Source organism: Camponotus floridanus, unplaced genomic scaffold (genome assembly GCF_003227725.1).
Source record: "Camponotus floridanus strain SB8 unplaced genomic scaffold, Cflo_v7.5 scaffold415, whole genome shotgun sequence".
NCBI classification, from domain to species: Eukaryota; Metazoa; Arthropoda; class Insecta; order Hymenoptera; family Formicidae; genus Camponotus; species Camponotus floridanus.
This window is the reverse complement of record NW_020229565.1, coordinates 12217-28551: the sequence shown is the minus strand read 5'-3', so window position 1 is coordinate 28551 and position 16335 is coordinate 12217. Positions and strand designations below refer to the sequence as shown.

General features: G+C 25.7%; 2 protein-coding genes across 2 annotated transcripts; both read right to left on the bottom strand.

Moving 5' to 3' along the window:
* Positions 1-232: 232 nt before the first annotated feature.
* LOC105252283 (glutamyl aminopeptidase) lies at positions 233-1091 on the bottom strand. Its single transcript, XM_011259589.3, has 2 exons — positions 622-1091; positions 233-488 (listed from the first exon to the last, which is right to left on the bottom strand). Exons 1-2 carry the CDS (start codon positions 1062-1064, stop codon positions 254-256), a joined length of 678 nt encoding a protein of 225 aa, XP_011257891.2. The 5' UTR covers positions 1065-1091; the 3' UTR covers positions 233-253.
* Positions 1092-4330: 3239 nt separating this feature from the next.
* On the bottom strand, positions 4331-15410 carry LOC112638977 (aminopeptidase N-like). The gene is made up of 12 exons (XM_025411663.1): positions 15238-15410; positions 12657-13191; positions 12044-12544; positions 11722-11908; positions 11218-11368; positions 9716-9794; positions 8666-9087; positions 6895-7172; positions 5337-5533; positions 4819-5154; positions 4657-4726; positions 4331-4509 (listed from the first exon to the last, which is right to left on the bottom strand). Exons 2-12 carry the CDS (start codon positions 13169-13171, stop codon positions 4387-4389), a joined length of 2859 nt encoding a protein of 952 aa, XP_025267448.1. The 5' UTR covers positions 13172-13191; positions 15238-15410; the 3' UTR covers positions 4331-4386.
* Positions 15411-16335: the final 925 nt, after the last annotated feature.

Genomic DNA, 16335 nt, shown 5'->3' with positions numbered 1-16335 from the left:
TTTTACTAATATATTTACATGGAAAAAATGTGCGTGTAACAGCATCGATGCTGTTGTCGCCATAACATGTTATTTGATATTTGATAAAATTAGTTAAAAGTATAGTTATTATATACTTAGTACTTATTTAAATTTCTTTCATTGGATTTTTGAAATTTTAGAGACTTGGGTTTTTATCATTTCTAATAATTAAAAAATAAAACAGAATATTTGCACAAATATTTAACAATTATCTGCATTGCTAAACGGTTAATCATTTGACTGCGTATTCAAATAGTAATAACATTATTAACAAAATATCCTTTTCGATAATTTGTGCTGAATAAAATATATTAAATCCTTCGTTTAACAATATATGAGGCCATAAGTAAGTTGGTCTGAACAGATTTCTAATGTATTTTTGTATCATCCCACGTGCAATTAAGCGCGCAATTATCGTTTTGTATGCGACAGGATCTAATTCTTCATTATAAGTGATATCTGCTTCTCTAAAAATAATTATACTAATATGTATAAAAAATTGTAGATATTAATATAATTTCTTATGTAAATAGATTACAATTTAATATGTAATTAAAACAGTTTTTAAAATATATTTATATTTTTAATTATATATATTACCGATAAAAAATGAAACCAAAAGTCTGTTCAATTTCATTTTGTAAATCCGGAATTATGACATGATCTATTTTGTTTTCTAATGAAACAGAGGTTAGCGGCGCAAGTTCTTTGTTCCAAATATTCCATCTATGCATGTATACATTGGTGGAAGAAATAACAGTTTTCGCAAATTCTAAATGCGGTTCCGATTGTGGTCTGTACGTTATGGACGAACAAATTGTTTCATTATCCGAGAGGATGACGTGACGAAAACTGGATACCAGAAATGCTACTCTATCTATGGAGATTAAAGGAGTGACGTTAAAAAATGTCCACATCATTATATCGTCCGTCAATTCAATATCTCGTATCGGCATATTTGACCAAACTTCGTATTTTGGATAATGTATTATGGAAATAATAAAAGTAATTCTTAATTCTGGCTTGTCCCAATATGGAAACATTTGCTGTTTTTTCGTTTGATACTTGTTTCTTCGCTGGATTCCTGTTGCGATTAACCACCTACCGTATTTTAATGATATATTTTAGATAATGACTAATTTTAGGTAATTGTAAGCGTAGAATGCACAAATGTACAATTTGTTTTTGATATTTCATATATTCTTCTACTTACTCTATTTCTTCATCTTCGTTTGTGTACGGAGTTCCGAAAGATTCCCTTACGATATAAATTGAGATCATGTATTCTATATACAAATCGTATATTCCATGAAACGAGACATCACCGAAATCGAGCACGACAATATTGTTTTTAGTAATATTTGTGTGAATTGTTTCATAAACCGTACCATTATTTTGATTTAATGTAAGATTTAAGAACACTATAAATGTTGCATCCGGTACATAAAATCTTATGTATCGTTTTGCATAAGAAATATTTAAAGTGATTATGCATACGCTATGAAGATAATCAGTGCCTAACATTATCTTTATATTATAATGTATTGGAAACATATAATCTGATATATTGCTTGATTTATTGTTTAATACACTGGGCATTGCGATTTTCGATTCTTCATCGGTTTCTACTCCTTTGATTTTTGATTCTTCATTAGCGATAGGAGTCGCTATTGCCATTATGGTTATGTATATTATACTACTATTTAATAATAGTTTTAAGAATGTCATGTTAAATTTCGTCCGGATATCTATAAAAAACGTTCTTGCTTTAAAAACAAAGTTTGCTTACAAAGAGTATGCGATTCAATCAACTTTTGTGTTAAAAAAACGTTAAAGAGAATTTACTATCGTTTCATAAGAAGATACGGTTAATTAAAAAAAATTAAAATAATATGGTTTAATAAATAAAGAAAAATTAATAGAAAAGATAAACGTAAAACTTATTGAAACGACATATAAAATATTTTTCTCGGATTTGAATATTAGGAGACATAAGGAATGTATTTATATAATTCCAGTAGGATAAGCACAATAAACGTAAGTTTTACTTATCTCAATTTAGTTATGTTTAAGATTTTTTCTAGTGCAATTACATAATTCAGTATATACAGGGTGACCCATTTTAACTTAGGCAGCCAAATAACTCGAAAAATAAGCACACTACGAAAAAATAGTTAGAATCAAAATTTCGTCATTTCGAGGGGGACGTACAATGACGTTAAAATCAGCCCCCCCCTCCCCCTGGGCGGTGAGGGGGGGCAAGTTTGAAATCTTAAATGGGAACCCCTATTTTTTATTGCATATTCGGAATCTTTGGCTAAAAACACATACAATTTGTCTGAAACATTTTTCTCGATTCATGACAGATGGCGCTGTAATCGACGAAATTCAATTTCTTCGATTTCTCTTACTGAGAACCCATGCTTACGATTCTGCAATAAACATTGAAATATATACCATACTGGAAGGCGCACAGGCTACCCCCTCCATTCGTCAAGACGGTCAGACAAGGCAGTGACTCGGTACCGGATTTCTCTTTCTATCTCGTCTACTATCTTAGCTGAAAACATTCGCCTTGCGCACACATATATACATATAGGACAATTTATACATACATGTTATATATTAACAATTTTTATTAAACAATATACATTGTTTTTATTAAATAATTTTATAATGTAAAAATAAATTTTAACATATAAATTTTATAATTATCCAACAATTTCATTTTAAAGCATAAAATTTTCTTTTTATGAAGGCGAATGTTTGTAGAACTAATAGTAGCTGTGAACACGTGACCGAGACTGTTGGTTAGATAGAGAGATCCGGGTCCGAACAGCTATCTCCATCTGACCGGTCGAGAACAAAGGCGTGCTTATTCCAGTATGGTATATATTTCAATGGCAATAAATTAACAATAAAAATACTACGTTTTCATTGTTAATACTCGAAATTAGTCTTAAAACAAACTTCTCATTATTTTTTATTACTCATTAATTACTTCTCAAGAAACTGCTTTTAGCGTAACCTGCCCTTTAGGCAACTTGAATGGTCCGAAGTACCGAGACATTTTGGACTTTCCATCTGATGGAGTTCCTCTAAGTATCCCTCCAAAATTTTGTTCATTTAGTGCCAAAGTCACAAGTGTTTATGTATTTTTTTAACATTTGTACTCTGATAAAATTCTGGTAAAATGGCAAATTATACGCCTACAGAAGTAGTCGATATTCTTATAACCTTTGGTGAATGTGGTAGAAATTACAGACTTACTGCCCGTACTTATGCGGAGCGATTCCCAAATCGCCGCCATCCTACTGATCAACAAATTATAAACATTGAAAGGAGATCTCGTAATAATCCACTTAATCGCGAAAGGCGAAGGAATAGACTTCATAATAATAATGACCCTAGATTGCTTGCAGTTTTGGCTATGGTTCATCAAAATCCCCATATTAGTACCCGTCAAATAGAACGAGAACTGGAAATCCCTCAAACTACGGCACATAGAAAGCGAAAGCAAGGAAAAGAAACAGAAATTAAAATTTTTTACTTTTTTATATTTCAATGATATTTCAAAATTTTATATTCTTTAATATATATTCTAAGATAAAAGAGAATGCGAAAGTTTAAATATTTTTATCTGATCTTACTATGTAATAAAGCTGTTAATAAAGCAATATGGTTTCTTGCAAAATGATATAGGATTTTTTAGTTTAGTTTAGTGAGACTACTCATGGTTTTACTTTATTGCAAGATACCAGAAATACTTTATATATTCATGTAACTGTGTAAAATAAACACACGTAAGTATATAATCAACATCTATGTATTAAATTTGTAATACAGAAAAGTAATACAATATAACATGTAATATAATATAATATTAAAAATATTCATAATATGAATTATATTGTAATATAATATAATATTTTTATAAAATATTATATAATACAATATTTTTATACAATATTTTTAATATTATATTGTATAATTAATATTATATTGGTTAAATACAATTAATATTTAATTAAATAATTAAACTAAATTATTATCTTTTATATGACATTAGTGAATAATTAAGTATATACATTTATAAATATTATCACAATCATTTATGTTGTATTTATAATGCCTAAACACTCAATATCTTAGAAATCTAGTTATTCAATTATGTGAATAAAGACCGTGAATATGTGAATAAAGACATTTATTATATGTGAATAAAGACATTTATTAAATAAATTATTATTTTTTATATGACATTAGTGAATAATTAAGTATATACATTTATAAATATTATCACAATCATTTATGTTGTATTTATAATGCCTAAACACTCAGTATCTTAGAAATCTAGTTATTCAATTATGTGAATAAAGACCGAAAATATTTTATCTGTTTCTCGATCTCCGACAAGCGTGTTTCTAGCTTGTATTCAGCATTAGGAATGATTGAATTTTCCAGTTTCTTTTTTACAAATTTCTTTATCTGAAATGGATTATTTTAATAATTGTTATCAATAAATGATTTCGGATTTAATAATTGCACTATCACAGAAAAATACAGAGTATAATTATGAACAGAATTATAGAAAAATATTATATAAAATAGAAATTTGATTTATTTAAAATTTACCTTGCCCAACTGTTCCTTAGTATACACATTGTTAATTATAACAATTAATGTTACAATATCACTGACCCTCCTATAAAGAATATTAATACAATATCATAATTAATTTGTACAATAAATCTTCACATCTATGTGTAGCATATCTTGATTAAATAATATCGTCACCTGTGTCTTATTGTTTCGTAATTAATTAATAAACTTGTAAGCATGTACTTAGTATTTCTCTCAAGAACAGAAAGGAAAATATTAGCAGTTAAGGCATAAGTTCGCTCTATCGATTCAAATGGAAGATAAGATACATTATACGAAGGTTTAAATAAAATTTCTGATATTCTTATTTCTAAATAATTGATTATAATTTCAAAATTTTTACTGTAAGCCAGACATTCTAACATTGTATCATTTGCTTCCATGCAATTAGTAAAAACTTTATTCCATGTATAATGATCTGCCGTTTTCAAACCATTACAATATGTCCACTTCTTCCAGCCAGGCAAAAGTCTACAGAAGATAGTCCAAAAAAGAAGTAAAAATCTTGTAACGAAATTGTGTTAATAGTTTCTTTAGTGTTTTATAAATAATTTTTTGATATAAGTGATAATTAATTTCCCAATCATATGGAAAATATAAAAAATGTTCTTATAAAAAGAATCGAATATTTTGAATATTATGAAAAGAATTACTTGTTTTCTTCAGGATTTGCTAGATGCCATTTCAAATGACTCTTAGATTTTTCTTCGCAAGGCTGTTCATTTATAATACATTCCCACTTTGCAAGTTCTTGTTTCAAACATTTAGTATAATCATTGACGTTATTTTCGTCATCTAAATTCTCGTATTTAGATGTAATATTCTGCATAAAATCAAACTTTAGCACGCCCTAAAAATTGATAAATATTATTATATTTAAGTTTATTCATATTTAGTTTATTCATTATTCACAAGAACACATATAATGTACGCGCAAATAAACATTTTTCCTAGATAATTTTGTTTTCTGTTTCTTTAATATTTATGCGACTTTACAGCATCAATATTATAATAACCAGATTTATTAGAATTTCTTATTTGTGTGTGAATAATTGTGTATGTATTTTATTATTTATATAGGTATGGATTTTATATCATCTAATGAATTTTTAACACATATATATATCCATATACAAAGTGTTTCATAAGTTTGTGCTAACGCACGTGAGTGGATAAAACGCAAAAAACTCAACACAAAGGTCCTTTACCATTTTGCAATTTTCGCAATAATTTATTGAAATATTAATTAAAAATGTGAATAAACGCGCGTTTCGCGAGGCTAGATTGTAAAATATGCGCGTAGGTGTATCAGCGGCGAGTGTCGCATAGTCATGAAGAAAGAAGAGTCGAGGTACGCGCGATCAAAATTTACGAGATACTCTGTATATATATTTAAGCCTGTGCATAGTGATGTATCGATTGATGAATCGACTTTAATATGTTTTCTTAATTTAAATATGTGACATATCAATTATAGATTGCAAATATTTTAAACTTTAAATATCAATTTCTTTTATTAAACAAGTATTTACAAGTGGATTATGTATAATAAATTATTATGTCTTGTATAATGTAAAAAAATTATTGTAAAATTATATAAGTCAATTTCTCTACAAAATTGTATTGTATATGTATTGTATATTTTTAACATCGTAAACATTCGAATATTATGTAAAAAGATTAATAAAAAAAAAATAATTGTATTATATACTGTGTTTTATAATTTCTTAAAACCCATTAAATATTAATTACACAATTGATCATCAATTATCACGTAAATACTAATTTATTATTAATGTATTATTATTAAAGAAAAATAACTTGATAAAATATTCAAAATTTATGTGATTGTATTAAATGTAAAGAAAAATATATATAACACAAATATGTAACATAAGCGCTTTTTAAAGTTAAATTTCTGAATTTTGGATCAAAAATAATTAAATATATATATATATATATATATATATATATATATACATATATAATAAGATTCTTTTATAAAAAAAATTATCCATTACACCAATTATCTATTTTATAAAACAACATTTCATATCATAATAATTCCTTTAAAAGTAGATATATGTAGTGAGTTAAATAAAAAAAATTAATTATACATTAATATTTAATTATTTTTGTTACAAAATTCAGAAATTTAACTTTAAAAAGTGCTTATATTACATATTTGTGTTATATATTTCATATATATACCTTAAATTCAGGATAAAAATCCAAGAATGGGAAGATATTCGACATAATTTCAAATGCTTTCAACATAGGATACCATGCTATATAATCTGTTTCCTGTGCCAAATAAGAAACGAGTTCCCAAAATATGGAGAATTCCAGTTTTTTCTCTATCGCAAAATGGAACGCATCATTGATGATTTGCGCTCGATTGAGAACATGTATATTACTATATTTTTCAGAATTTAAGTATTGTGCAATTTTTTCCCAGTTCATAATATCATAATTGACACGATAGTATCCTGTTATAAAATAAATTACTTTTGTCGATTAATAAATACTTTGAAATAATATATTGATTAAACATATTTCGAGATGTTAAACATATTTCCATATTAAATATATTATTATTATTATTAGAGAAGTTTGTATCTCCCGTTTTTATTATTTAACATGAAGGCTGTATCAGCAATTCTACAAATTACAGCAAACAATAAAAATTTCAAATATGTCATTAAAATTTCAATATTCTTGCAATATCTTTTATTATATCCGATATCATATATATGAGTTTTAATACATTTTATGACTATTTTTAATTAAAATTTATGTTATATATATATATATATATATATATATATAACATAAATTATAATTAAAAATAGTCATAAAATGTATTAAAACTCATATATATGATATAAGATATAATAAAAGATGCTTGCTGTATATATAAATATATATATATATATATATATACATATAATATATATGGTATATTATATACACATATACATGTGTGTGTGTGTGTGTGTGTGTGTGTGTGTGTGTGTGTGTGTATATATATATATATATATATATATATATATGCACATATATGTATATGAATGCCTGTTACAAACTTCTACGGTATGTAAAATGTTCAAAGAAGGTTAATTTTTAATAAGGAACTCATGTCCTGAAACGCACCTTTTGCGAGATACAGACTGGAACTGTTAGTATTAGGAAGATAAGTATTAGGAATAATTCTCATAATATCTTTATTTATTTACATTACATTACAAAAATGTTTAGCAATGTCAAAACAGATGGCTACATTAATTGCTCGTAATGACAACAAGAAATTCAAATGACGTCTAACATTTTGAAAAGAGTGTACCAGAACATGCTTCGCAGGTGCAATTCTTGCATCGAAGTTAATGATCGTCATTATGAGCAATTACTGTGGTCATTTGGTTTAACATTGCTAAACATTTTTGTAGTGTAATGTAAACAAAAAAAGTTATTATGAGAATTATTCTTAATACTGAACATACCAATAGTTCCAGTCATTATTCTTATTAGTGAATATACCAATATATAGTTCCAGTCTGCAGCTCGCAAACGGTATGTTTTCGGAAATGAGTTTCTTATTAAAAGTTAATTTACTTAAACTCTCTGCATACCCTACAAGTTTATAACAGATATTCATTAATATGAAGAGTTGAGTTTATATATATATATGTATATATATATATATATATATATATATATATATATATACATATATGTATATATGTATGTATAATAATTGATCAATTCTGAGAATTTGAATATGCAATTTAGTGCAAACATAAAATGGCTTCGACTACAAACATAATATATATATATATATAATTATACAAACATATGTATTTATATATTGAAATATGTATAATTGAAATTATATACAATATAATTGTAAATTTATTATTATATAATATATAATATAAATTTAATATTCAATATGTAAATTTAGATGTTATTTTTTAATATTTACCAGCTTGTTGTAAATTGAAAATAATCCATTGATTTTTTTCAAGAGAGAATTCAGTTTTTGTAAAATAATGTAGCCAAATAAAGTTATTATGAGAATTATTCTTATTACTGTCAGTTTCTGAAATCCATGGTGTTACCGAAATATCCGTCCAAGTTATGGTAAAATTGGGATTCGACTCCGTAGTATAGCTAACAGGAATATAATATTCTTCCTCATCTAACTTGTTGCGAAATTCTACCGATACGCTTACAACATTAGTAGAATAATTTCGCGTCACCTTCAATACGGAAGGATATTTCTGCATAATCCACGAATTTATCGCATCTTTTATTTTAAAATCATACATATAATTCAATTCAAACATCTCGGATCTCATTGCGTTCCATAAATGATCGGCAGTTTTTGCTTCAGGCTTACTAAGTCTATAAGATTTAAAATTATAATAATTTTAACACTATATTAAAAATGATAAATAAATAATAAGAAAAAAGGTCATAATTTACACACACACACACACACATGTGTGTGTATGTAAATTATGATCTTTTTTCTTATTATTTATTTATCATTATATAAATTAATAAAATAAATTTAATAATATATTTCCAGCTTTTTAATATTTAAAAGACATAGATATTTAAAAACTATATATATATATATATATATATATATATATATATATATCCATTAGTAATTATGCTAGCATTTGTCGTGACTGAATACATAATAATCTTAATTTTTATATTACAAAAAGTGTTTATATTCTATGTTTGTAAAACTAGATTCTCAAAATCATTCCATTTGAATCATTTGTTATTTAGAAAATATGAATATCTATTATATATTTATTAAGAAAAAAGTTGAAATTCAATCTTAACAAAAATTCATAAATACTCGTATAAAATAGCAGTATAAATTTAAGCTTTTAAATATCTATGTCTTTTAAATATTAAAAAACTGGAAATATATTATTAAATTTATTTTATATTTTGATTTTTTTTCTTTATCCTCTATGATGTATATTATTACATTAAATTACATTATACTTACTGATTATTAAAATATTTCGCCAATCCCTTTGAAAATATAGAAGGGAATGTTTGTGCTAACATGCGCCATATAATAGATCCTATAATGTTTAAAAGAAAAAATATTTAATACATTTAAAATCCCTTTACTAATATGGGCAATAAAAGTTAGTGAATATATATGTAACTAATAAAACTAAATATATCACACACAAAAATTTGTGCAATTAAATCAAAGTAAGCAGCTATGAAAAATTGTTAAATACATTTTAACGAAAAAATTTGTAATAATGAATAAATAATGAATGATTAAAAATTTATTAAAAATAATAAATTATACATTTATAAGGAATCAGTTAATTTTATATTTTATTATAATTTTTTGAAACCTTAGACAAACATGTATAGTTATAATTTTAAAAAAATTACATATTATAAAATTATTCAAAAATTATATAAAAATTTAATTTTAAAGTTACATATAATTACGTTATTGCAAATAACGTAATTATATGTAACTTATACGTATAAAAAAATATATTAAATTTAACGTATAAAAAAATATATTAAATTTTACAAATGAAGGGCATGGTTCTTCCTAAGGAAATTGAATTTCGCAGAAATTTGAATTCTGATTGAATTTGCTGAATTTTGGAAATAAATAGTTTACGTGAAAAAACAATAAAAATTTAAAAAATGTCAAAATAAATGTCATAAGATTAATAAAGTCGTTTCAGTACAAGTATTCAAAATTCAAATATCGAAATATCGAATAAGACGTTATTTCAATATTATTAAGGAAAAGTAAATAATATATCAAATAAAGTAAATTATATATTAAAATGTGACACACAGTTGATCATTTTTATTAAGACATTTTACTAATATATTTACATGGAAAAAATGTGCGTGTAGCAGCATCGATGCTATCGTCATAACATGCTATTTGATATTTGATAAAATTAGTCAAAAGTATTTTATTATACAGGTTTTCCCTAAGTCTCTCCCTTCAGATGGAGAAGGATACAACTACCCTAATTGCTTTAAAAGACCAGTCTCTCAAAATAATTAAACACCTGTTTCATGATTTTTCGTAATTTTTGAACCGTTTCTGAAATATAGTAGATAGGAAATTTATGGACCAATATATACAATTATGTACATATTTTCCACGTAAATATCATATCTATATATTAATAAAAGTAATCAACTGTGTGTGTTTCTACTCAATAATATATTATTTATATTCTTTCAGTAGTAATGAAGTAACGCCTTATTTTGACATTTGAACGCTTGTAGCGACGAAATGGCTCTATCAACCGACAACCGTTAATGTGACTTTTGATTGGCCACAAACTATTTATTTCCAGAGTTTGTGCAAATTTCACGAAACTTCAAAATCATTTTCCATATGAATCGTACAGAGTCTTTTGTTTATAAATGACTTTTCTCATTTACTATGAAATTAACATTCGAAAATTTATAATTATTTAATTGTTTAATTATGCAATGTTATACGCATACCTTTAATTTGAGAAAGAGAAGACTGTAAATAATTTTCAGGATAACTATTATATTTTATAGTAGAATTTATAATAACATATGTATTTAGATAGAGTAATTCATGTTGAATTTGAACTACAAACAGATCCATCATTCGGGAATTTGGCAGAGCCTAAAATCAATTTGATATAATCATAATTTATCATAAATAATCAAAAAGAAAAAGTTTTTGGTGCATATCAAAATTAGCTTATTATATGCTATTGTTAAGAATAAAATTTGTATGTGTGTTTGTGTGTAAATTTTTCTGCGATAATTATAATACAAAAACATATATATACTTAGTACTTATTTAATTTCTTTCATTGGATTTTTGAAATTTTAGAGACTTGCGTTTTTATCATTTCTAATAATTAAAAAATAAAACAGAATATTTGCACAAATATTTAACAATTATTTGTATTGCTAAACTGTTAATCATTTGACTGCGTATTCAAATAGTAATAGAATTAGTAATAAAATAACCTTGTCGATAATGTGTTCTGAATAAAACATATTAAATCCTTTGTTTAACCATGTATGAGGCCATAAGTTAGTTGGTCTGAACAGATTTCTAACGTATTTTCGTATAATCCCACGTGCAATTAAGCGTGCAATTCTCGTTTTGTATGCGACAGGATCTAATTCTTCATTATAAGTAATATCTGCTTCTCTAAAAATAATTATACTAATATGTATGAAAAATTGTGGATATTAATATAATTTCTTATGTAAATAGATTACAATATGATATGTAATTAAAATATAATTTTTAAAATATATCTATATTTCTCACTATATATATTACCGATAAAAAATAAAACCAAAAGACTGTTCGATTTCATTTTGTAAATCCGGAATTACGACATGATCGATTTTGTTCTCAAATGAAACAGAAGTTAGCGACGCAAGTTCTCTCCTCCAAATATTCCATTTATGCATGTATACATTGGTGGAAGAAATAACAGTTTTCGCAAATTCTAAATGCGGTTCCGATTGTGGTCTGTACGATATGGACGAACGAATTGTTTCATTATCCGAGAGGATAATGTGACGAAAAGTGGATACCAGAAATGCTACTCTATCTATGGAGATTAAAGGAGTAGCGTTAAAAAATGTCCATATCATTATATCGTCCGTCAATTCAATATCTCGTATCGGCATATTTGACCAAACTTCGTATTTTGGATAATGTATTATGGAAATAATAAAAGTAATTCTTAATTTTGGCTTGTCCCAATATGGAAACATTTGCTGTTTTTTCGTTTGATACCTGTTTCTTCGCTGGACTCCTGTTGCGATTAACCACCTACCGTATTTTAATGATATATTTTAGATAATGACTAATTTTAGGTAATTGTAAGAGTAGAATGCACAAATGTACAATTTGTTTTTGATATTTCATATATTCTTCTACTTACTCTATTTCTTCATTTTCGTTTATGTATGGAGTTCCGAAAGATTCCCTTACGATATTAATTGAGATTATGTACTCTATATACAAATCGTATATTCCATGAAACGAGACATCACCGAAATCGAGCACGACAATATTGTTTTTAGTAATATTTGTGTAATTTGTTTCATAAACCAAATCATTATTTTGATTTAATGTAAGATTTGAGAACACTATAAATGTTGCATCCGGTACATAAAATCGTATGTATCGTTTTGCATAAGAAATATTTAAAGTGATTATGCATACGCTATGAAGATAATCAGTGCCTAACATTATCTTTATATTATAATGTATTGGAAACATATAATCTGATATATTGCTTGATTTATTGTTTAATACACTGGGCATTGCGATTTTCGATTCTTCATCGGTTTCTACTCCTTTGATTTTTAATTCTTCATTAGCGATAGGAGTCGCTATTGCCATTATGGTTATGTATATTATACTACTATGTAATAATAGTTTTAAGAATGTCATGTTAAATTTCGTCCGGATATCTATAAAAAACGTTCTTGCTTTAAAAACAAGGTTTGCTTACAAAGAGTATGCGATTCAATCAACTTTTGTGTTAAAAAACCGTTAAAGAGAATTTAATAACGTTTCATAAGAAGATACGATTAATTAAAAAAAAATTAAAATAATATGGTTTAATAAATAAAGAAAAATTAATAGAAAAGATAAATGTAAAACTTATTGAAACGACATATAAAATATTTTTCTCGGATTTGAATATTAGGAGACATAAGGAATGTATTTATATAATTCCAGTAGGATAAGCACAATAGTAAGTTTTACTTATCTCAATTTAGCTATGTTTAAGATTTTTTCTAGTGCAATTACATAATTCAGTATATATATATATATATATATATATATATATATATATATATATATATGTATATATACATGGTGACCCATTTTAACTTAGGCAGCCAAATAACTCGAAAAATAAGCACACTACGAAAAAATGATTGAAATCAAAATTTCGTCATTTCGAGGGGGACGTACAATGTCGTTAAAATCAGCCCCCCCCACCCCTCCCCCTGGGCGGAGAGGGGGGGCAAGTTTGAAATCTTAAATGGGAACCCCTATTTTTTATTGCATATTCCTGTAGCTTATCTCGAGAGCTTTCCAAAACACTATAATTAAGTACCTTTTTATTAAGTACTTTTTGAGTTATAAGGCTTGAAATAATTTCTTAATTTTACATAAACCATAAAATATCTAGTAAACCATTCATTTTTCGATTATCTTGCCTTCATTGCCACTTTTATGTACAAAATAATGAGAGGAATCAATTGGTGTAAAGAAAACATACAGTTGTTTTTAAGAAAAAATATGGAATTGTTAATTGCAAATTACATATTTTTTCTTAGAAACAACTATGTGTTTTCTTTACACCAATTGATTCCTCTCATTATTTTGTACATAAAAGTATGAAGGTAAGATAATCGAAAAATGAATGGTTTACTAGATATTTTATGGTTTATGTAAAATTAAGAAATTATTTCAAGCCTTATAACTCAAAAAGTATTTAATAAAAAGGTACTTAATTATAGTGTTTTGGAAAGCTCTCGAGATAAGCTATAGGAATATGCAATAAAAAATAGGGGTTCCCATTTAAGATTTCAAACTTGCCCCCCCTCACCGCCCAGGGGGAGGGGTGGGGGGGGCTGTTTTTAACGTCATTGTACGTCCCCCTCGAAATGACGAAATTTGGATTCTAACCATTTTTTCGTAGTGTGCTTATTTTTCGAGTTATTTGGCTGCCTAAGTTAAAATGGATCACCCTGTATATATATATAATATATATATATATATATATATATATATATATATATATATATATATAATGTAAGCATTAAAATGTATGAGAAATGAAGGTATATTCTGAACAACCCGATTTTATATCTGATGTAGACTGCATGTTTACTAACATGTTATTTTCATGAGCGATCTGTTCATGAAGTAAGAAATATATTAACACATATAAACACAGAACGGAAATCAAATATTATCAAATATTTGAAATTTTGATAATAGAGCGATTTATATCAAACATTCGAACAAAATTCTGAAAACAATTCTGTTAATATTTTTATAAACATCTTTTTGGATAAAATGTTACTTATTCATTATTAGTTATTCATTCGTTCATTACACATTTACATTAACATATCCTACTGGGCCTAGATATTCATTATAAAAAATATTTTAAAAACAAAACAGAAAAAATATTATACGTTTTTAAGATGAATAATTTTATAGTTTAGATAATAAGATAGTATTTTATAGCTTAGATAATTTTATAGCAATAATATAAAATTAATTACACAATAATGTTATAATGTCAAAAAGAAATTTAGCTTATAAATTTTACATTTTCTATATGTCAAAATGGTTGAAACATGCTATTACTGTACAAACGTATATGTTTTCATTTCTATTAACTGTAATGTATGTAAAAGATAAAAATAATATTTACAATAAAATGAAATTGATTTGAAAATTAAGAAAAATGTCTTATAAAATAAAAGCGTTACCTGTTACTTCACTCAATTTTGTATGCACATTTAAAGAAAGAAAGATAAATATTTTATTATATATTTAATGCTCCAATTAGGTGAATCAGTCAAGTTTAATACCAGATTTAACAGGAAAAGCATTCGATCGCGAACTTATCTCTAGAATAGACTGCCATAAACTGATGGCTCTGTTGGCATACCTAAGAGTATTTAGAAGATTATACGTAGAGCCGTCTTACCTGCGTGTACGAAGTGTGCAATGTACACGGACATCAAAATATAAGAGGCGGCAAATTTTGATTAACAATGTAATTCATTAGAAAAGAAAAATCTTTCTCCCTCTCACTCTCTATCCCTCACACACACACGCACACACACAAACACACACACACACACACACACACACACACACACACACATGTATATGTATAGGAAATACGTATATATTTTTTTCTACATTATTATAGACGTTGCCTTTTCGAAGGTTGAAAAACGATTTGAACTTAAAGAATTTTTATAACTGGTTTGGATTTTTAAATAATATAAAAGAATTTAATAAAGAAAATAAAGATTTTAGATTAAAAACTTGATAGACCTACAAATAATTATATTAAAAATTATGTGAAAAAATGAATTAATCACAATATTTCGCAATTATGCTGATTGTTATTTTTGTCCTGGGGGCCGGGGATGAAAGTAACATAATCTGGAGATGAAAGTAACAGTTCTTATTTTCGGAAAAATAAAATAAATATGCCTTTTTTCAATTTAAAACAACAATTTTATTATAATCTTTCATTAAGCAAGATAACTTTGATTATAAATTTGTATTATATTATATTCAAATAAAAAATAAAATAAATATTTATTTTTATCATCTTTAAAAAACCAAAAGAAATAATCTTCATTAAGCAAAATAATTATAAGTATTATCATAAAATAATTATGCTTAATTAATATCACATCAGTTTTGTACTTTTCCAAGTTTAAATAATAGTTTAGTTCTAAATAAGTGTAAAAATTGTATGATAACTACTTATACAAAAGAGATTGATATATATTCCGAATCACAATTATGGCATGCGTAATAAGAATTCTTTTTGATATAGTTATTAT

What these genes read in the sequence shown, in the direction of transcription:
- LOC105252283 (XM_011259589.3), bottom strand. Translation starts at nt 1,064, where the DNA reads ATGTTTCCATATTGGGACAAGCCAGAATTAAGAATTACTTTTATTATT. An exon ending in TTTGGTTTCATTTTTTATCG is followed by an intron (nt 489 to 621) that starts GTAATATATATA and finishes AATTATTTTTAG; the next exon opens with AGAAGCAGATATCACTTATA.
- LOC112638977 (XM_025411663.1), bottom strand. Translation starts at nt 13,171, where the DNA reads ATGACATTCTTAAAACTATTATTACATAGTAGTATAATATACATAACC. An exon ending in TTTGGTTTTATTTTTTATCG is followed by an intron (nt 11,909 to 12,043) that starts GTAATATATATA and finishes AATTATTTTTAG; the next exon opens with AGAAGCAGATATTACTTATA. An exon ending in TTTCAATTTACAACAAGCTG is followed by an intron (nt 7,173 to 8,665) that starts GTAAATATTAAA and finishes ATTTTATAACAG; the next exon opens with GATACTATCGTGTCAATTAT.